This window comes from Scedosporium apiospermum (assembly GCF_000732125.1).
Source record: "Scedosporium apiospermum strain IHEM 14462 chromosome Unknown SEQ_SAPIO_0132, whole genome shotgun sequence".
Lineage (NCBI taxonomy): Eukaryota > Fungi > Ascomycota > Sordariomycetes > Microascales > Microascaceae > Scedosporium > Scedosporium apiospermum.
This window is the reverse complement of record NW_015971833.1, coordinates 306,705-327,240: the sequence shown is the minus strand read 5'-3', so window position 1 is coordinate 327,240 and position 20,536 is coordinate 306,705. Positions and strand designations below refer to the sequence as shown.

Here is a 20,536-nt window from a genome sequence, read left to right as displayed (position 1 = left end):
CGAAGTAAACAGGGAGTCAAGATGATGATGACGTCTCTCAGGCAAGGAAGGAACTCGAAGACGCAAGGAATGCAGGGAGAAGAGGTGCTCGGGCGGTGTTATTGCAGCGGAGTCCAAGAAAGACAAAAAGTAGACTAGCTTACCTTGGTCGTTCCAAGAATAGAGGATAATTTGACAGTGTAGTTTGCCCGTCTTACGAAATGTCTTGTCTCATTCCACTGACGCTGGTCGGGACAAGACCCCTAACGCTCGACAAGTAATACGAAGTACGAAGCCAACCTGCGTTGTCCACTGAAAAGACCACTCCCCAGTTCATCATGGAGCTAACTGAAAGCAGACTGAGTGCTGCGGGCGATGATTGACACTTAACATAAAGTTAACCAACAACTTGCCCTGACGATCAGTTGATCCCGTCAGCTTGAGGACAGCCTGATCTAGGAAACCTGCGGCTGAACGGCGGTTCTACGATCAAGGCCATCCGTCTTCGACGCCGAAGAGGTGGAACCGAAATGGATTAATTGCCCTCATAAAACCGATCATTGATGTTGGTGCTGTTCATCGTGGTGTCTGCCCAGAATCTCCAGAATCCTGCATTTTGGTTGCAGCCGGTCGATGGAGCTCAGTGGGCCCTGCCAGTTGGTCGACACAATTGAAGCCCACTAATTTCCTGGCCCCGTTCTATAATCTGCACGTTCGGACAGGCGTTCAATAGTGTACAGTAGTATACAAAGCAGTGTAGTGCAGCTTGACTGTGACAAGTTCGAAGTACCTTTGTATCGTGGTATTTGACAGCGGCGGAGTTCTTCCAAGTTCTTTCCATCTATAAATATCACACAGTCGAACAGACAAAATTGGCTGCACAAAACCAATGGAATCACGCCAATATCAGACAGGCCCCCAACTTCAGATGCAACATTACCCGATCATGGCGCCCCAATCAACCCTTCAAGTCTGCCTACTTAGGCTACTTTTTTCAATGGGTCAAAGGGTTAGCCAGACCCGCCTGGCTGGCTGGCGATCCAGCAGCTCCTGTGCCAACCCCGTACCGCTTCCCCAGACTTGATCTTCGACGTTAGTATTAGCCTGGCGTGCAAGAAGGCCCCCGGCACAATGGCCAGACGGGCTAAAACCGTGTCATCTCATCTATTTCATCTCCGACTGAAGACATGGCCTCGGATGGTGTGGGCCACGTTCTTCCTTGGACGGAACGGTTGGGCGCACCATGCGTCAAATATTAGCTTGGATCGAGGCAAGGCTGCGCAGAGGCTATCCGTTTGTAGCATTGGTCTTGCAGCTTCGTGCATTCTCGTTGCAGGGGTGTGTTGCTGCGCCTTGTCCATTCTAACCTGAACTCGGAACTCGAACACCGACCTCTGGCCCCGCCAGACCTTTCTTCAATGCTGTCACGATTTTTGTAATCTACCCACGTTTCCATTTCTCCTCTCGTCGGGTTAATTTTTATGTGCTGTCTTCTTGACCTCGATCGTCTCGTTTGTATGGCGGATGCTCTCCTTTGATTGCCTCCCGTGCTGCCATTGATCCTGGTGCTCTCCACCTCGAGCTCTTTGTCGCACATGTATACTTCATAGTGTGTTTGTCCTACTCGATCTAGATCCTCGCCCGACCGATCTCCCAACTTCGACCGACGTCTCTCCGGCCATGTCCAACCTCCCCCCAGGCTGGGATATCGACTACGATGGCAACCGCTGGTTCTATCGTTACAAGCCCACCGGGTTGGTCCAGTTTACCTTCCCCAAGGAAGGCGACGAGTTCCCCCAGTATATCGATGCCGCCGCCCCAGCACCCACCCTTGCGCCCGAAGAGAGGCTCGAAAGTCAACAGCAAATAAGGAGAAAAGCGACGACGCAAGGCGCGACCGGTGTCGCTGGGAGCTCATATGGAAATAATCGGGCACCAGTAATGAGCGCCACTGGCGGGCCAGTGAGCACCGCTTGGGATGATAATTTCGACGACGACGATGACGACGGCACGGCGTACTTCCAGCCCGAGAGCCTCATGTACCTAGGTCCGGGAACATATACTGATATTAGCCCGTTGGTAGACGAAGAGGAGGCCGAGGCATCTGTGCTTAAGGGGAAGAAACCACAAGAGAAGGCCACGCCTGAAGCTGACAAGGGACTTGCGGCGTCTCCTCCGGTGAGCTCTGTCGCGACGCCATCTGTTTCTAAGGGCACCCCCGTTATCGAACCGTCCGAAGCTTCAACGCCGTCACCGCCCGAAAAGCCCGAAGTCCCGACAACCCACGCCGTCTTTATCGTCGACGCTGACATCGTTCTCCCTCCTACCACCACCCACGATGTTCAACCGAAGGAGCAGGACCCAGCATCCGCCGACATCCCCCCGCCCGACAACCGCGACCTCCCACACGAGCTTCCTGAGACCACTCCGTTCGACCCTGTTGGCAAACTAGCGGAAATGCCTACCGAGATGACCGCCATGGCCCACATTGAGCTCCATCCTGATCCCGTTGAGATGGCCGATAATACTGTCCTTGCACCGATTGAAACTTTCTTGGCCCAGGCTGGCGTTGCAGAGCTTCCCGCCCAAAGCCCAACGGCTGCGAGGAACGCCGCTCCTGAACCGCCCCGTCCGAGGCGGGTAGAGACCGCACCTGTCCAGAGAGTCTATCCCTTCCAGCCAAGAGACGATGATGACCCGAATAGACCACCAACGCCGCTACGGCCTTCGGCTCCCGTTCAAGGATCAACCTCGCAACCCCCAATCCAACAAGGCGCTGATCAACCGCGTGCATTTACGCCTTTCCACCTCTCATCCCCGGCTCCCGTTCAGACGCCCAGTCCCCCAGTACCTTCATCGGTAGTCCAGGGAAATCCGCCGCCGACTGTTCCGACTCCTAGACCTTCTGCTCAACCCCAAGCTACTATTGTTACCGCCACCCAATCCGGTGTTCCACAGCAGCAGTTTAAAATCAGTCGCAAGCCCACTAATGCGGGATCTCAACCTCCGAAATTTAAGCCCTGGGCTCCTGGTATGACACCACCTACCTCCCGGGTAGGAACGCCGATGGAGGCCCAAGCAACGACCCAAGTAACGACACATAGGATCCCGGTCACTAGCAGCCAGGATGAAGTACCAATTGTGATGACCTCGCAGCCATCGCAACCAGTCACTCAAGCGGACGCACCTGCCGTTCTAACCCCTCCTGTAGCTCCGCCAAAGGTGCCTCTCGACGCTGACCAAGACACGCCTCAGGGCAACCAACATCTTGTTCGACAGTCTGTCCTGCAGCCTCCTAACCCGCCGAGAGAATCAGTCGGTGGAGCACCGCCCGTGCCAGCGAAAGACAATGTCCCAGCTCCCCCAACTACAGCCGCCCTTCCTCGACCTCCCGCCATCGCGGGCATGCCCTCGGTTCTTCGACCTGGCAGACAACCTGCGCCGCGTCAAGTCGACCCTCGCCAGACACCCGGCCAGCGCCCGATGTCTTTCCACCGGGGTGTTAGTCCTCAGCAGCTTGTAATGACAGGGCAGGGTCCTCAGGGACACTCTCACCTACACCACCCGATGCAAATTGGCCAGATACAGCCGCCAGGAGGGTTTGGACGAGGTCTAAGTCCACCCGTGGACCCACGTACAGGAATACAGCGAGCGGAGACGATGCCCGCCCAAGCACCTCAAATTGAAGGGCATGCGCAGCACCAGGCATTTACACAACAACCCCAGGGTGCACCTGCTTTCAAAAGCGGGCCGGTTTTGAATAATAACCAACAGCAACAGCTCCAGCTCGCACATGGTCCAGCGCTAGGACAAGCACCTGGACAAGGCATACCAATCGGCCACGCCCAGAGGCTCCAGCAACGTCCTCACTCCAATTCGCTGCCGAGCTCCCACCCACCTTCTGGCCAACCCGGGCCCGGATCTCCTCAGCTTCTACCCCGGGGAGTAACTCCCCACATGGTAGCTCAGCAGGGCGGATGTATTCCCTCGCTACCTGCCCACGTGCTTGCAAATCAGCATGCAATGATAGCTCACCCTCATCCGCCTGTCCCTGGTGCGCAACAAAGCCCATCAGTCCCCACGACTTTGGCTCCCGGACGCCCTCCTGTTCAAACCGCGGCTGGCCCACAAATACGGACTGCGCCTGTCCTTCAGCAACAGGTGAACCAACAAGGTGCTCCTGCGGGCAGTCAGGCCCAGATACCCTCCACTATTATCACTCCTCCTGCCTTCCCACCGCATTTACAACAAGCCCCCAGGGCTGTAACCCCCGGAAGCGGAATCCCGCCGACTCAGGCTTCTGGCGGTGCGTATCCTGGACATCCCCTTCCGACGCCGAGCCCGCCCTCCCTAACCGGCGTGTCACCTAGCTCTGCACAACGGGCTCTAACACCAGCTACGTTGTCCGCCGGATCGTCTCCCTCGCCACACTTCGAAGCCCAAGGTCAGGGCCAATTGGCTTCTAGAGTAGCCCCGGGTATCCAGGCGCCTAAGAATGGGAGTCCCGCGGGTCCTAACGGAACACCCATAACTAATCAGCAAGGGGCGCCCCAAACGGACTCTTACTTTCCACCGCAACCACAGCCCAATCCCGGGCCTCGTGGACCGTTCCAGCAGCGCTTAGCGGTACAGGATAGCACTGACAGACGACGATCGTTGCCGCCGGAGCAGATGATGCAGTTGTTAAGGGGCCAGGGTAATCAGGGCCAACCTCTCCAGCCCGGTCCCCAGCCGCTAACTGGTAGGACGGTTTCTGGTACTCTGCCACCAGCTCAGAACATTCCTCGGCGATCACAATCCGTGTCCGTGGGAGCCGCCCAAGCGTATCGAGCTACTCAAACCCCACCGCGGGGTCCGACTCCAGTGCAGCCTGTGACCCCACAGCAGCATCAGGCAAGCCCTCCCCGACCTGCTAAGGAGCCGATAGAACGGAAGATCCCCGCTGTTGCTGCCCCAACCCCACCTGCCCAGAACGGTCCCGCGCAATCTTCGCAACCTGCCTCCGCTCAAGTTGGCCCTGTTCAAGCCGCTCCTACTCAAGGAACGCCAGGCCAGGATTCACCCCTAGGTCACCAGCTTCATTCTATTCGGGAACATCCTGAGCAGGAAGATGCCCGCGGAAAGCTAAGAGCTGCGTCTCCTTTGTCACAGCCGTCCGGAAACCACCGGTTGTCGTTACCTGTGCAGTTGCGTGGTCCTGCTACTCCTGACGGACAAGCTCGCCCAGCTGGAACGGCGCCTCAAGCTCAAGGACTGCCTCAAGTGCACCCTCAAGTAGGGCTGCAAGGGCCGTCCCAGGCTACGGCCCAAGGAGTGCTCCAACCTTCTTTCCAGGCAGTACCGCAAGCGCCAACGCAACCTGGACAACCTCACCCAGCTCAGCAGATCCCGGGACAGTTCCAGCAACCACTGCCTCAAGGCCAGCACGGAGCCCTACAGCACGGGCAACAAACCGGTGGACCAGGAATGTTCGCCCAACCCCCTGCACTGTTCCCTAACGCAATGCCCCAGAGTATGGCCAGCCCCCCAGCAACACCGACAGTTCCAGGACCACAGGGCAAGGAAAAGTCGAAGTGGTACTCGAAGTTCCTAAAGTCTGGTAAGACCTTGCAGAAGACGCCGCCACCGCAGCCGCAGATGCCTCCTCCCCAGCCCACGGGATGGATGCAGAGTAGTATGGGCCCCCAGGCATTCATGTACCAACCACCAAGACATCCTCAGCAGTTCGCTAAATCCGCGGGCTTGCCCCAGCTGGTTCCTGGTCCAGGGTTCCAGCAGATGCCGCCCCAACAGTTCATGTATGTTCCCGGCCCCGTTCCAGGCCAGATGGTGCAGATACCTTCTGCATTACCGTACCCAGGAATACCCGCTGGAAATCAGGGCCCTCAGGCTGGAGCTCCCGGCGGTGCTGTAAATGCCGGACCGCCCGCTGCGCCTGCACCCCCTGGGAGCCCGCAAAGTGCTCAGATAGCCCCTCCATCTCCGGACTCTGTACGACAGAGGGCGCATTCTACGTCGAACTCCGTTGGGTCCGCCACGACCCATACCGCCCAGGTCCAACCCCAGAGGCAAAATACCGAATCCGACAGAGGGTCAATCTCGACCATGGACGTCTCCGAAGCTCAGGCACAGCCTGTCATGAAGCCGCAGATTGTCCAGGTGTCTAGAGTGCCGGTTGCGCAGAGTCAACAAGCACCGAGCCTGCACCAGCCGGGTCCCAGTGCGCCTCAACCTCTGCCCAAAGATTCAGATCCACGCCCGCCTCAGGTCCTAGTGCAGAATCCCGCGGCACCAGTCGTCAGCACCCAAGCTCCTCCAAACCAAACGGCGCCAGCCTCCAGCGCTCCCGGAGCTCCTGCTCCGGCTGTTGCCGTGAACAGACACGATAGCCTACGACCAGCACCACTATTCGCGGGCCGTAGATCTGCGAGCCCTCCCACCAGCGCGTTACCCTCACCCTCGGTACGGGAAAGTATGGTCTCCGAGATTAGCTCGGCAGACTCGACAGACAGCCGGCGCGTGAGCGTACTTTCGACTTCATCAGGCCCGGCGGGCGCAGCCGCGCAGAGGAACGCGGAGTTTAGGGCTAAGATGGCGAAGAAGCCTGTTGCGGATTATTCTGGAGGCGGATGGGGAGATCAGAGCTGGAGTTGATCAGCTTGCGGGCTTTCTGATGATCTTTCACTTCCTTCTTAACATTCTTTTCTTTCTCCTCTTATTCATGACGTCTTGGCACCCTCGACCGTTTCGGGTCGGTTCATGATCTGTTTTCACTCTACATATTATACCCATTTCTTAGATCAGATAAGCCTTGAATAATTCCTTTTACTCGATATTCGAGACGTCCATCCTAAGGCTTCGTCCATAGGATGTAGCTCCATTTATTTAGAAAACCAGAACTCCTGTGATAAGAATAACCCTCTTTGCGCAGGTTGAAGAGCTGAACTGCAAGACATTAATGATGCTTCACCTAGACGCAGGTTATACAAAAGGACCGTAACCGAACCGGAGCGCAGTACCGTCAGCTTTCACGTCTCCCCTCAAACGAGACGAATATCATCGAAATATCCTCTATCATGTTGGAGTCCACACTTCACCAGAGATAACCTCTTTCCAACCACAGAAACCGCAGATACCCAGTCAACCCTCCGCATTTTTTCACCCTCTTAAGCTTCCCACGCGCCCTTCAAGTCCCAATTGTCGATTCTGTTTTTTTCTTCATCGCCAACAGGGTTAAAGGGTAAGGTTGTTGCCGCTGTTATGAAATCCCCGGAACTTCGGTCACTCAAACGTGCACAGGAACCCCCTCGGCCACATTTCTTATGCCGCAGTCTGCGCCATGGCTTGCTCGGTCCCGTGGCGTCTATTTCAAGATTGACCTCCTTGTCAGCCACAAACCTCCCATTACTTTTCGCTTTGAAAAGGGACATATTTCGGACTTACTTCTCCTTTTTGCGGGTAAAGGTCTTGTACATGCCAAGAAGGAAGTTGATGAGGAAACAGATGCCTGCAATGAAGGTGAAAGCAAGAAGAGTACGCCATAGGTTGCACCGAAAACCGTGCCAAGCAGCGCCCCAGAAAGTCCGGTGCCAGGTACCTCTACAGCCACGACTCAACTATTATGCTCTTGCGTTAGTTCCAGTACACTTTCTGTCTGCCAAGAAGCCCATGGGGAAGTGAGAGATCAGTCGTACGTTTGTCAACAGAGCAAAGGCCACCATCCACATGACGAAGAAGGCAAAGTCCAGCGGGAACGCCCAGAATGTGAACATGAACGGCAGCAACAGGAGGAGAGCCAGGGGTATGCTGAGAGTCGCCAGGGAAATGACGTAGATGAGCTTTCTGCCATAGTGTCTGTGGAGGCGGTGGAGCCTCCAGAACATGCGTCCTAGAATACCTAGGACAATGACGGAGGAGATGAAGGCTCCTAGACGGGCGAGGAAGGAGAGGATTCGGGCGGCACCGCTGAAGAGACCCATGTTGACGCTTTTCTTTCCGTCTTTCCTTGACTCCTTTTTCTTTTCTTTCTGTCCTACTTCCGTTGGGAATGGTTGCCTTGGGGCAAGGACCTCGGTGATTTGTTATCTGTTGCGGTTTGGGTTGTGAGTTCAACAAATTTACGCCGTGAGGCGAGGCATCGACGTGTGATTTTCGTTATTGAGACTCAAGGGAAGGAGGAGAGAACAATTCTTCGAACCAGAAGGGAATGTCCCTGAAGTCCAGGGTTTATAAGTCTGAAGCTTCGGCAAAGCTTCCCTGCATATAAGGGCTTTGTCGAGTGGGAAACGAACAAAGGCCGTCACCTCTACTCTAATAGATACTCCTGCTCAGGACCATCCTCACGAAATTCATGATTTCCCATCTTCACCCTTCGAAGTATGACGTGAACTTTCGCCGCGAAAACATATAATTTTCTCGATCGACATGGCTTGCCTCCGGAGGTTAGTGAGAGTCGCGTAAACCTTGTTCCGTTCTATACAGTAATATCGAGAAGCATTTTGTGAAAATACCTAGCAATATACACCTCCTTCGAGCTTGCTTATGGCTGCGGCTTTTAGCTTTAAGAATATCCCGTTGCAAAGGAGCTATGTCCCGTATGTGTTATACTCTTGCGTCTGGGTCGACAGACTGTAGCCGAGATGTGTACGCGTTCTCCTCGCCCTAGATATCAACGTGAGGCTTAGGCGGAAGCAAGTACCAGTGAAGATGTTTCATATCGGAAACCGGTGCTCAAAAGTACTGCCAAATGATATGGGTTCTAAAATCATGAGACCTGTCAATGTCAAACTTTGCACCGGGCACTTGACACCCGCTTGACAGGCCCCTTAGAAAAGGGGGTGGGGGAGGAAGGAAATGGGCCGGGAAGTCTGACGACATGTAAACAAATTTACTTTCTGCATTTTCCAACTTTCTTATATCCCATTGATTGCAACAAGAGCTGTTCGCGGAGAATATCACGACCGAGTCGCATGATAATGGTGACTTAAAGACGCGCATGTCAAGCAGCACGTCAAACGCTATTCACAAAGCCTAAAATACAGCTCGGTTCCAGGTCGGGATTCCACGAGGCGGATTTCCCACCCGTCGCCCGTGTATATGTCGACGAACCGGGATGGGAGGGGAACCTGCCGCGAGGGCGCTGAATTCAAATTCCCTGTGGAAGACGGCTTCGTCTTAGCGGCTTCAAACACAGTTCTTCCTCGGAATTTAGTCTAGCGAGAGCCAAAGCGTCATCCGGCACACTCACACCAATGTCCCTATATCTAGGACTTGGGAGAAGCATAGCTCTATTAAGTCAGGGCCAATGGTGCTCGTAAGATCGAGATGTCGGAACACCACAGTCTTATGAATGGCCAGGACTAGACACACCTATATAGTAACTTGGGTCGTAAAGGGCCTCGCGATTGATATGCCTATAGTTATTCCTGTGCGCCGGAGAAAGTGAGGTGTCGTTGAGATACTCAAAATTACTATCGCATCGCCTTTTCTTATGGAAAATATATTTCCAACCGGTCAACGGGGGCGACATGAGAAAATATGGGTTCTTAAACGAGGGTATAAATGGTGAGAAACAAGTGGATCATTCAACTATAGCAAGCCAGTCTCTCAACTCTCCGTATGTAGCTAATGAAAGGGTACATTTTCACGTTGAATTAAATGAATAGCTCGTGTGTCTCATCTAATTATATTTCAAATTCGGGGGAAATCATGTAAATGAACTCTATAGTATGCCGGGCTCTTCATCGTCCTCAAAGAATAGCAACTTCGGCTACGAGATGGGAACCCATTCTGGACCGAGATCACTAGCAGTGGCCTTTTATTTGTTCCCGAAGTCTAAAAAACCAAGCATAGACACGTTCTAGAGATACAGCTCAATGTCGATATCTTCGCGCTGTGCTGTCACTTTAATGTTGGTCTCTTCTGCTGTTGCTGTTTTGAGAAGAGTAGCGCCCTGAGTTTTATCTGGTCAAAGTGGAAACCCAAAGTCTCGCGACACACTTCCAGATACTGCCCGGGTATTTGGTAGGGAGCAGTTAAGGAACTCAAATCACAAACACAATGCTCGCCATGGCGGGGCCGGCTACGTGCACCTCTCAAGCCCATGCCCTGTGTTAAATCAACTCTTGGTCAAAGGCAATATTAATCGTACAATCTTCAGCCGTGTCTGGGGTGATCTGAGCTTGTACTACCGAAGTCGACTTTACGTGGTTTCTATTGAGCGGGGATACTATTTGGCCTTAAGATTATTGAGTCCTAGGGATCGGATATTTCATAGCCATGTAATGCAGACAGAGATAGATACGATATATTCCCCGACTTATTTTCTTGTTGGTGGGTTCGTTGAATATTACATTCCTCGTTTCTAACCATGGCTACCATGTGTCGCGCCTCTTTTCAGTTCTAAGTTACTTGTCACCTCAAGGAACAATGAAAGTCCTGTGACACTGCCCGGCTGTCTCAATATATCGACAAGACACACGCCTAGTCCTCCATAACCGCGTGACTGCGTGCTAAATACATTGGCCCCAGTCGAGTATATTCGATGTTTTACGTAGGTAGCTAACCCTTGTAATTCCGTCTTTACACCCGACTAGGACATTATGCAACACCACTCCGGGAGCTGCACTTCCCTAGAGAGCAAGCTTATTCTCGCTCGGTCTGGACATGCCATACACCGCTGTGGGATATCCACTATGAACGGCAGCCTGCCGTGCGTCTGCGCCAACAACTCACAACATTCCGCATCCGAAAAGTTTAATTCGCCATACCCTACCACGGACGGACTCCTTTGAGCGGGGGCATCAGTTGCTGAGTAGGCCGTGAAAAGTTTCACATGGTTATAGGCGTTGCTGGACTGATCGATTTGGAGGACAGGGGGCTCCGGCGACTGAGAAGAGGTGGATGGAAATTGTTGGCAGGGGCCATCAGGCCTAACAGGAGGCAGGTGAGAATGTACATCGCGGACGACTGGTTTCTCAGATGGTACTAGCAAAGAGAGAGAGACAGATAGAGGAGCCGAGTATTGTTGACTTGGCCAAGAAAGGACACCAAATTCCACGCCGAAACGGAATCCGATGACTTCAAGAAAATCCGAGGGCTTGAACGGGCCGAGAGATGTGGATAGTTGTTCAGATAAGCATGGAGGGACCAACGTCGCATCTTATATTCAATATATGCAATAGGACCCTCCTTTCTGCAAGGAGGTTACGTCCTTTGATTTCACTGATCAACACACAATTTAGGATGAACTTCTACCACGCCCTGGCTGGCATTCTGACCTGACGGCTTCCTCGCTGAAAGCCGACAGATATTTTAGGCTTGCAACAGAGAGACGGTCAGCTATACCTTGAGGGATAGACTCGTCTTGCATATAATTGAGGGCCGCATGAGGACATAATCAACTGAGCATGGCCATGCGTAGCTTGAACCATCCAGGGCATGATTCCTGCCTCCTGGGCTTGAGGATCGTGTAGGACACTCTATTCAAACACCCGGCCCGTACCCCCGGGCTCTCTAGGTTCATATCCTGCCTTCAAAATGATCGGAAATCCCCTGGCATCAATAATATTATCCGATTCTAAAACGGATTGACAAAAGTCTCGACCGGTTCAGCGGAGCTCGCTTCGTCGTCATCCTAAGTCGCAACTGAGTCGTCGTTCACGAATCTGCCGAAGATTCGCCGCGGTCAGCAATCCTTCTTGTCGCGCCTCTCCTCGTCAAGTCGTAAGATCTCAGAAGCTCTCTTCATTAACAAACGCTAATTGCTCGACCATGAAATCGGCATCAAAAGAGCTGTAGCGACAGCAATCCAACCACCCACCATGCTCTTCTGCCGTATCACCCGCGCCCTCCGTCCACGCCTCCATCTCCCGTCAGCACCCTTCAGAACCTCCCGGCCCTCCTCGACAACGCCAAACACACGTGCCTCGAAAATCCTCTCGAAGCTCCCTCCCTCTCTACAAAAATACACGACCCGCCTCCGGAACGCGCCCGTATCCCACGTCGTCGCCTTTCTCATCCTGCACGAGATCACGGCCATCGTCCCACTCTTCGGCTTGTTCGGCGTGTTCCACTATACTCAGTATGCGCCGGTGGGGTATATTACAGATCACTGGGGTGGGTATGTGAATGATGGCGTGGCTCGGTTCGAGAGATATTTTAAGAGGAAAGGGTGGTTTGGGTTTGGGGATGAAGCGGTCGATGCAAGTGGCTCGGAATCGAGGGGGGATACGAAGAAGCTTATCACGGATTGGGAGAATGCGGATGGGAGATACAAGTTACTGGCTGATGTAGCGTTGGCGTGGGCTATTACGAAGGCGATCCTGCCGCTGAGGATATTGGCGAGTTTGTGGGCGACGCCGTGGTTTGCGGGCGTTCTCGTCCGTGGCCGAAGAATATTTACGAGGAAAATATAACTTCTGCCAAATTCTAAGAATAAGCGAATACCAGTTCGACCTTACTAGAGATTCACCCATCTTCATGATGTCGGTGTAGCATGACATTCCAAAGACACTTTTCTTTTGGTGGTCTACCTTGCGTGCTCTGTACTTTATTGTTCATATTACTTTTCCCAAATCATCAAGACATGGCTCCAATGGCACACAATGGTGCAATTTAGGCCTTCTCGTAGATCCAGTCGAACTGGGCAGTCTTCCAGCTGACGAGCTCACCCTCCTTGAACCAGAGAGCAATCTCCTTCTTGGCGTTCTCGACGCTGTCGGAGCCGTGGCAGACGTTGCGGCCGACGTCGATGGCGAAGTCACCACGGATGGTGCCGGGGGCGGAGGCGAGGGGGTTGGTGGCACCGAGGATGGCTGTGGTAGAGAAAGGACTTGGTTAGCGTTTCACAGTACCTGGAAAAGGTATTCCTGGTGTTATGGAAGGAATTGTCTCCTTACTTCGGCCGGTCTTGACGGCATCACGGCCCTCCCAGACCATGGCGCAGATGGGGCCGCTAAGCATGTCTAGTGCGTGTCAGCTGATATGTTCGAAATGTTCGAAGAGATTATCGACGAGTATTAGGGATTCGGGTTATATCGGATGCGTACACTGAACGAGACCGGGGAAGAAGGGCTTCTCCTTGAGGTCGGCGTCTGGAAATAGATTGGTTAGCAAGCCAGATGTTCCTTGCTGTTGACGGAGGGGAGGGTTTGATCTACTCACAGTGGGTCTCAAGGTGCTCCTTGGAGGGGCTCACAAGCTTGATGGCGACGAGCTTGAAGCTGGGAGTCTGTCAGTGTCTTGCTTCGGTGGATCGAGATGGCCTGTTGTAGATAGCTTACCCTCGGTTCTCGAAGCGGGAGATGATGGGGCCAATGAGTCCACGCTGCACCAATTAGTATCGACGGAGTCAATGGATCAATGGATATTTCAGATAACATACCTGGACACCATCGGGCTTGATGGCAATGAAGCTGTGAAAAAAAAAAAAGGAGCATTAGATCGGCCCATTGACACCGGACTCGCCCAACGCGGGGTAACCGAAAGCAAGAAAAAAAAAAAAAAGTAAAAGCTTCGGAACTACTCACGTCTGCTCGGCGGAAGACATGTTTGCGGGTGGTTTTGGAGAAAGGGTAGGAGTTTGAAAAGAGGTGACTGTTGTGGTGACGGTATGGATGGGAGGTGATGGGCTTGACCGAGAAGAAACAAGAGGGGAAAGTAAAAGTCCAAGGAGGAGGAAGACAATAGCAAGGGAGACGACGAAAATTGGCGGGGTCAAATTTTGAAAGGTCGTGTGGAGTGGTTGCTCGGGGCTGCTGCCAGTCCTTGCTTGCTGTGCAGCTGGCGGGGTTCGTGTTTTGGTGGGGTCCTCTTGCTTGTGCTGCTTATCGCTTTGGGCTTCGACCTTGTTGGGCATTGGCGTGGGCTGCTCCTGGGAGCTTGACTGGTCCAGCTCAGCCATTATCGAATCAGTCTCTGCAATTGAGTGAGGGGCGGTCGTGGCTTGACCCTCAAGGTGTGGCCACACTGGGAGTTGAGGACAATGGAGTGTCAACGGGTGTGACGCCACTGTAACCAGCTGTAGACACTTCGACTCTGAACACGTTGAGAATGACTCTCACTCGTCACCCTCCCCCTGAAGGTAGTTGTCGTAAACTCTCTCGTAGACTCCTCTCCGCGATTTAGAATTGTCAGAGATCCTGATATTAGGGATAATCCGTAAGCTGGGGTTCACTGAAGGGCTGCAACTCCATCCCCATCATCAGGTATCGAGGGACAAGTTCTGGATTCAAGTGACCCCTCGGAATAAATGAGACTGTTACAGTGCGAATTATGTATTTCACACTCAATCTGTGTAGGGTTCGATTTCTCGTTTCTTGTCCCTCCTGCCGAAACGACCCAGGCAACGCCGGACGTCAATGTCAGCCATCCTGGACACTCAACCTTCGCTGCTTGGCATGGATTGGGCCCGGATGCGTAAATATTTCAGCTTCCTGAGCGCCCCTTCTACAGACAAGTCCAGATTCGCATCCTCATGCACATGCGTGATTGAGCAAAGTGCAGCCCATCTCATCTTGTTGACTTCCAAAGAAACCAGTCCCGCCGAGGAATCTCGATCGGGTGATGATCAGATCGTTCTCAAGCGCCACAGCTAGCTATTTCTGGACCACACACCCAATGGCAGCTCTGTAGGGCTGAGACTCATCGTGTCGACTGAAATAGACTTAGGCGAGCGAGGGTTAATGTTCCGAGAACGCCTCGGGCACCTTGTTCGGAATGACAGCTCCATTTGCAAACCCTGATCCCAGCCATGGCCTCAATTAAGGCAAACCAAGAGAAGAAGAAGAAAATTTTTCGACACATCGGAAGGGCATCAGAGGCACCGTTGACATCTATAAATAGACGGCAGGCCTTGCGCACCTCGCCACAGCGGTGAGCAATACCCAAAAGATAAGGTCCAAGACGGAGCGAGTATCAATTGATGGTGTTGAGGATTCCATTTTAGGGGATCCACCTCTATCTACCCCTGGACTTCTCCTTTTCAGTGCAGTGATGGATCCCAGCCGATCAATTGGGTCCGCCGAGCATGGGAGCTTTTTTAGTGCGTTAGGTTAGCAGCATTAGCACGTTTCTGACCCTCGTGGTCGAGCCCGACATTGAGGATCCTCGACCGAGACATGAACTGTTTGCATGTGGATGAACATGGTGGGCATCAAATGCCAACTATGTACCTGGTAGTGGGGGGACGTAGTCTGTTGTCTACATTGCTTGAACAGGGGCGGCAACAATCCATCATGTTCGGCGCCATGGGAAAGAGCACAGGACATGCAAAAGAAACGTCAGTTAGTCGCGGCCACCACCGCTAAACTTGCCTCCAGGCTATCCCTACATTTCTGGACAGTATTTTCTCACCCCCTCTCTTTCTCCTTTGAAAGTGAAGGTGTAAGTAAGGGTAAGAGAACTGTGGTACACCATGGACATACTGAGGTACAATCAGCAGATATCCAGGCACGGTGCAGTCAGGTACGGGTGAACCAGGTGAGTCATGACGTCAATGGCTCGAAGCTCTAAGTCGAACATTGTTCGTGGACACGCACGAGCACTGTTTCTTGCGCAATTGACCTTCCAACAATTATGCACGGCAAAGTACGTATCAAGTTAGACCCAAGGGAAGGCGAGGAAAAAAAGAGAAAACTCGTGGAAAGGAAGGAGAATTCTTCCGTTGGGCAAAAATCTTCTCAAACTTAAAAACGTTAAAACAAAAGTGTAAATAAGGTTTTCAGGAATTCAATTTGGCAGGGATCTCTGAGTTGCATGATGAGAATCCACGAGAATCCGTGACTACTGTAACTAACATGCCAGTACGAGGTACCTTCCCAGTTGGACATGACAAAAAATTCTGTTATCGCCACTGCCCTTGCCTCCGTTCGGATTCTCATCCACATGGATTCTCCGACGTTGAGGTACTTCGACCACCTCCGAGTCCTCTTACTCGTTGCAATCGAGTGGTTCGGTGGAGCCGTCGACTGCTGCTGCCCACCATTATCCACGCAACCATCATCCACTAGAGCGTCTCAAGGCCGTGGGCCCTGGGCGACTCGTGAGGATCAATTGTGCATGTATCCTAGCTACATGTGAACAACAATGGACCAAATGTTGCAATTGTGAGCACACCCGTTAACGCCAGGTCCCCTGCTTCCCACCTCCTATCAATGACTCCATCAATCATTGCTCCGTACCGCCAGAGCTTTCCCAGACCTTCTTACCGTCCCTCTCCCCTCCACCAGCGGGCCCACGCAGTAGCCAATTGCAGACGAGGACTGCACCATCTGTTTTTATCAACCCGAACTACCTCCGTGTCCAGGTTTTGGTGCGTCACATCGCACCATCGACACAACGGGTTACTTGCCATGCTCATCAAGCTCTAGGTCCCTAGACACGTATCTTGTAGATATAGTGTAAACTACTAGTAGAATCCTTGACGTACCTGTCCCTGTCCCGAGCCGTAAAGCCCCACCGTTACGCCCGTGGTAAAAGAAGCAGTCAACCCGGGATGCCGCCGCCCGTTCTTATCTAACCGGTTCGGCGAACATTCTGCAGTGCTCCTCTCACCCCCTCCTCGAATCGAATCCAGGAACGCCCCCACTCTACAGAGTTCCGCTGTTGCTATTAGACATTTGAATTGGAGAAGCGTCTTTGATATCCCTCAAATAAGACCAGGAAGGAGCAACAGACAGGTCCGCTCCTTGGGATTATTAAAGCATTGTCTACGTACCTGTACCTTTTTAACCTTCCTTCCTTCCTCCTTCGAGGCCAGGTCCCTGGAAAAGTCTCTCCTTCCATTACCCTCAAACTTTTAACTCACTCCCCAGTTGTTACTTCCGTCAAGACCACTCATTCCTGGCCTCTCCCTGCCGCCGAGTCGAGTCACGCCAAGTCGTGTTCTCTCCTGATTCCCTTCTCTCTGACCTCGCTTCGATACCAAACCAATCCACCCTAATCGAAAGGAGACTGTATCGTATTCTGAACGAACACCGAGCATCATTGCATTCCGCATCATCAAATCATTAATCGAACAGCATCGCTCCGACATTCGTCTCTGGTACCGATAGCCATCTGCATATCTTTTGAGGCTTTCTGCCCTCTTTTCCATTCTCCGGCTCTATCCCATCAGTCTCGAGCAAGGCTTGTCCCGTCCATTCCGACCAATACTGGGCAATTAGTCTTCTGCCTCGAGAAGTTGCAGACACCCGGTCTCCAAATCCCCAGCCTTTGTATCATTCCCCTGATGGCTTAAACAATTCCCAAGAAGAGGCCGGCTACTGGATAGCTTCCATTGCTTTGTTACCCGCGAGGTTGCACATATCCTCACCCGGAACCCCTTGAACGGCAGCCGACTCGAAATCCGACTATTATCACGCCTTCGTCCGTGCCGCGCCGGGCTGTGCCAACCCGTCTCGTTTCAATATGCATCCGCCAGGGCACCACCATCACCCATCCGATATTCCTGAAAATCCCTTCAACGAAAAGTACCCATCGACACCCGCCACAACCTTTCTCCCTCCCCAGAACGGGAATGGGCCGGTCTCGCCTGTCGGTACCCGCGATCAAGATACCCTGCTTTTCGATGAAGTAGAGCTTCAGCGAGCAGAGAGACTAGTCTCCACCCGCGAACACGAATTGACGATTAAAGGAACCAAGCTCGGATCCAAGCTCGGAACCAAGCTTCGAACTCAGGAATCCGATGATGTTGACGATAGCTTCGCGCCTCCCGAGACTCGGACACGAAACGAGCCTAAGAAGGGCGATTCGCCCGTCTACCGTTTCTGGCTGTCCCTTAAGAAGTTTCCTCGCTTCGTTCGTTACTTCCTTTACCTTCTTCCAGGCGCCGCGATCCTCCTCACCCCCGTCCTCATCGGCCATTTTGTATCGCCAGGTTCGAATGCCGTCGGCGGAGAGGGCGGCGTGTATCTAATGTGGTTCGGAATCTGGTTGGAAATAGTCTGGTGCACGCTGTGGGTCACACGCATGATTACAAGCATCATGCCATGGCTCTTCAACGGCTTCGCCGTCATGTTCGCGTCCAACACTCCTAAGAAGTGGAAGGACATTGGACGCCGCCTCGAGCTGCACACGTCCCTGTTCTTATGGATGCTGGCTGTCCTCGTCTCCTTCCAACCAACCCTGAATAAGCACAGGGTCCCGATGCCGGACGGTAGCCCGCTACCCGATCTCGTATGGGTTAAGGTCGTCAACAAGATCATCATCGCTCTCTTCGTGCTTGCCGCTCTCAACTTTGTCGAGAAAATCCTCATTCAATGGATTGCCACTTCCTTCCATCAGCGAACCTACGCGAACCGCCAAGAAAACAACAAGGCAGCCATTCAAGTGCTCGCGAGGCTGTATGAGTATTCGAAGAACAAGATGCCCGATCTGGAGGATACAGAGCCGGGTAGCGGTGCTCGAACTCCGATGCAGGCCTTTTCGGCGAATGCCCGGCAAGCTTGGTTCAAGGTTGGAGTCTTCGCCAACAAGCTGGGCAGAGACTTCATCGGCAGAAAGGTCCATGTCAACCACCCTCGGAAAGTAGTTCAAGAGCTCCTCCGCGAATCCAAGTCAGCACACGTCCTTGCGCGAATCATCTACCGCGCCTTGCGAGCCGAACACCGGGAAAATGTCTTGCTCGAGGACATGCAGCTCGTGTTTCCCGATCCCGAGGAAGCCGATAATGCCTTCGCCATCTTTGATAGGGACTTGAATGGGGATATTTCGATGGACGAATTTGAGGGAGTCTGCAACGAGATCCACCTCGAGCGCAAGGCTATCGCCGCGTCGATAAAGGATCTGGACTCCGTCATTAAGAAGCTGGATAATGTCTTCATGTTTATCAGCTTTGTGATTGCCGCCATTGTCTTTATCTCGATAATTTCGGGCTCGGCTGCCGCCGCATTGGGTTCGGCCGGCGCCACACTTCTCGGTCTCGCGTGGATGCTCCAGGCTACGGCACAAGAGTTCCTCCAGTCCATCATTTTCGTTTTCGTCAAGCATCCCTTCGATGTTGGAGACCGCGTTACCGTGTACGGCAACACTGGAGCTCTGGGTCGCGGCGACGACTACTACGTCACTGCTATTTCGCTCCTCTACACGGAATTCAAGAAGATGGAGGGCCACATTGTGCAGGCACCGAACTCGACCCTTAATGCTCTCTTCATTCTCAACCATCGCCGGAGCAATGGATTGGCTGACCCGATCGAGCTCAAGATTCGGTTCGGAACGACGGAGGAGCAAATCGAAGATCTCAAGGCGAGGATGCTGGAGTTCTGCCTGGAGAACAAGAGAGATTATCACGCGCGCATATTGACCGAGGTTAGGACACTCGATGAGTTGCGGTCGGCGACGATGAACTTCATCTTCTTCCACAAGAGTAGTTACCAGAACGAGCTGTTGCGATTGTCGCGACACAATAGGTTCGCGACGGAATTGATGCGACAGATGCTGGAGGTTGGCATCCAGGGACCGTACAGGAACGAGCCTGGTGGTAGCCGCGAGTACCCCATGTACTGGCAGGGTATGGCCCCGCCCGCTTACAGCGGACATGACAATCACACCAACACCAATGGCCGCATTGACACCGCAGACCACCAACCTTCCCACCAACCACATCCGTACGGCGGATTGGGAATGGAGGAGCTTGGGCGAAAGATGTCGACGGCGACGGGGCTTACACGGCTGCGCACCGGACCACGGGTGGCAGAACTGTCGGAGGAGCCGTATACCGACTTCCAAGACGTTTATTCCAACCGCAGAGAGTCCAATGTGAACCGAGGCCGTTCGCTTCGCGATAGCGTCCACGAAAGACGCAGCAACGACATCAACTCGTTGGCAAGCCCGACGTTAGATCGGACGGGCACGGTCCACAGCAACGGCACCGGAAGGCGATTGTGGGGACGCCACAGGCAGGGGTCAAGGCCACCTCCGCCGCCACCCCCAGGGTCGACTTCCGAGATTGTCTAGGACTTTTCGGATTTTTTTTTTTTTTCTCTTTCGAGTTTATTTTTCTTCTGTCTAGACTCTTGCATCGTTATTTGCGCTTGAACATGGATAGAACCAAGGATTAGGCGTTAGGCAGGTTTTGACTGTTTTTCTTCAGTCCAGCCCCGGCAATGATAAAAGGGGGGCTGGGGGCGCATGGATTGTAATGACCGAATAGATAGATTATTGTTAACGAAGAAGCATTTTGTGTTTCGTGCGAGGAAAAGAAACCACGCCACACTACAAGTCGGTTTGCGCGTGACCTGTCGTGGTTCTGTAGGCAAGTAAGTCGATGGAGGCGGCGAAGTGTCGCTGCAGAGCGGCAGCTGGCGAAAAGTGTGACAGACACCTATCCCTCGATCTAGCTCCGGAGCATGCGATGTTACCTATTGAGAACATGTGTTGGACTGGTGCAAGTTCTAACAATTTATATCCTGGTAACCAGTTGCTGTCTAATAATCAACAGAAAACCTCAAGTCAGGCAGCTCCCCACCGCAGATGGTGTGTCAGTGTATTCGAGGGTGATCGAGATAGATCCTTGATACTACCGAGGAGTCCACCAGAAGCCCACCAACTCCAGACT

General features: G+C 53.1%; 3 protein-coding genes and 2 pseudogenes across 3 annotated transcripts; 3 read left to right on the top strand and 2 right to left on the bottom strand.

Moving 5' to 3' along the window:
* Window positions 1–1,659: 1,659 nt before the first annotated feature.
* SAPIO_CDS8845 lies at window positions 1,660–6,633 on the top strand (annotated as a pseudogene; the record flags this gene model as incomplete).
* A 666-nt stretch (window positions 6,634–7,299) lies between these two features.
* Window positions 7,300–7,958, bottom strand: SAPIO_CDS8844 (uncharacterized protein; the record flags this gene model as incomplete). The annotated part of the gene is made up of 3 exons (XM_016790387.1): window positions 7,300–7,342; window positions 7,423–7,486; window positions 7,625–7,958. 3 exons carry the CDS (start codon window positions 7,956–7,958, stop codon window positions 7,300–7,302), a joined length of 441 nt encoding a protein of 146 aa, XP_016639690.1.
* Window positions 7,959–11,801: 3,843 nt separating this feature from the next.
* On the top strand, window positions 11,802–12,412 carry SAPIO_CDS8843 (uncharacterized protein; the record flags this gene model as incomplete). Its single annotated transcript, XM_016790386.1, has 2 exons — window positions 11,802–12,100; window positions 12,274–12,412. The coding sequence occupies 2 exons, from the start codon at window positions 11,802–11,804 to the stop codon at window positions 12,410–12,412; spliced, it is 438 nt and encodes a 145-aa protein (XP_016639689.1).
* A 182-nt stretch (window positions 12,413–12,594) lies between these two features.
* Window positions 12,595–13,882, bottom strand: SAPIO_CDS8842 (Histidine kinase; the record flags this gene model as incomplete). Its single annotated transcript, XM_016790385.1, has 7 exons — window positions 12,595–12,794; window positions 12,879–12,944; window positions 13,029–13,073; window positions 13,144–13,202; window positions 13,263–13,306; window positions 13,364–13,394; window positions 13,509–13,882. 7 exons carry the CDS (start codon window positions 13,880–13,882, stop codon window positions 12,595–12,597), a joined length of 819 nt encoding a protein of 272 aa, XP_016639688.1.
* Window positions 13,883–17,388: 3,506 nt separating this feature from the next.
* SAPIO_CDS8841 lies at window positions 17,389–19,935 on the top strand (annotated as a pseudogene; the record flags this gene model as incomplete).
* Between the last annotated feature and the right edge of the window lie 601 nt (window positions 19,936–20,536).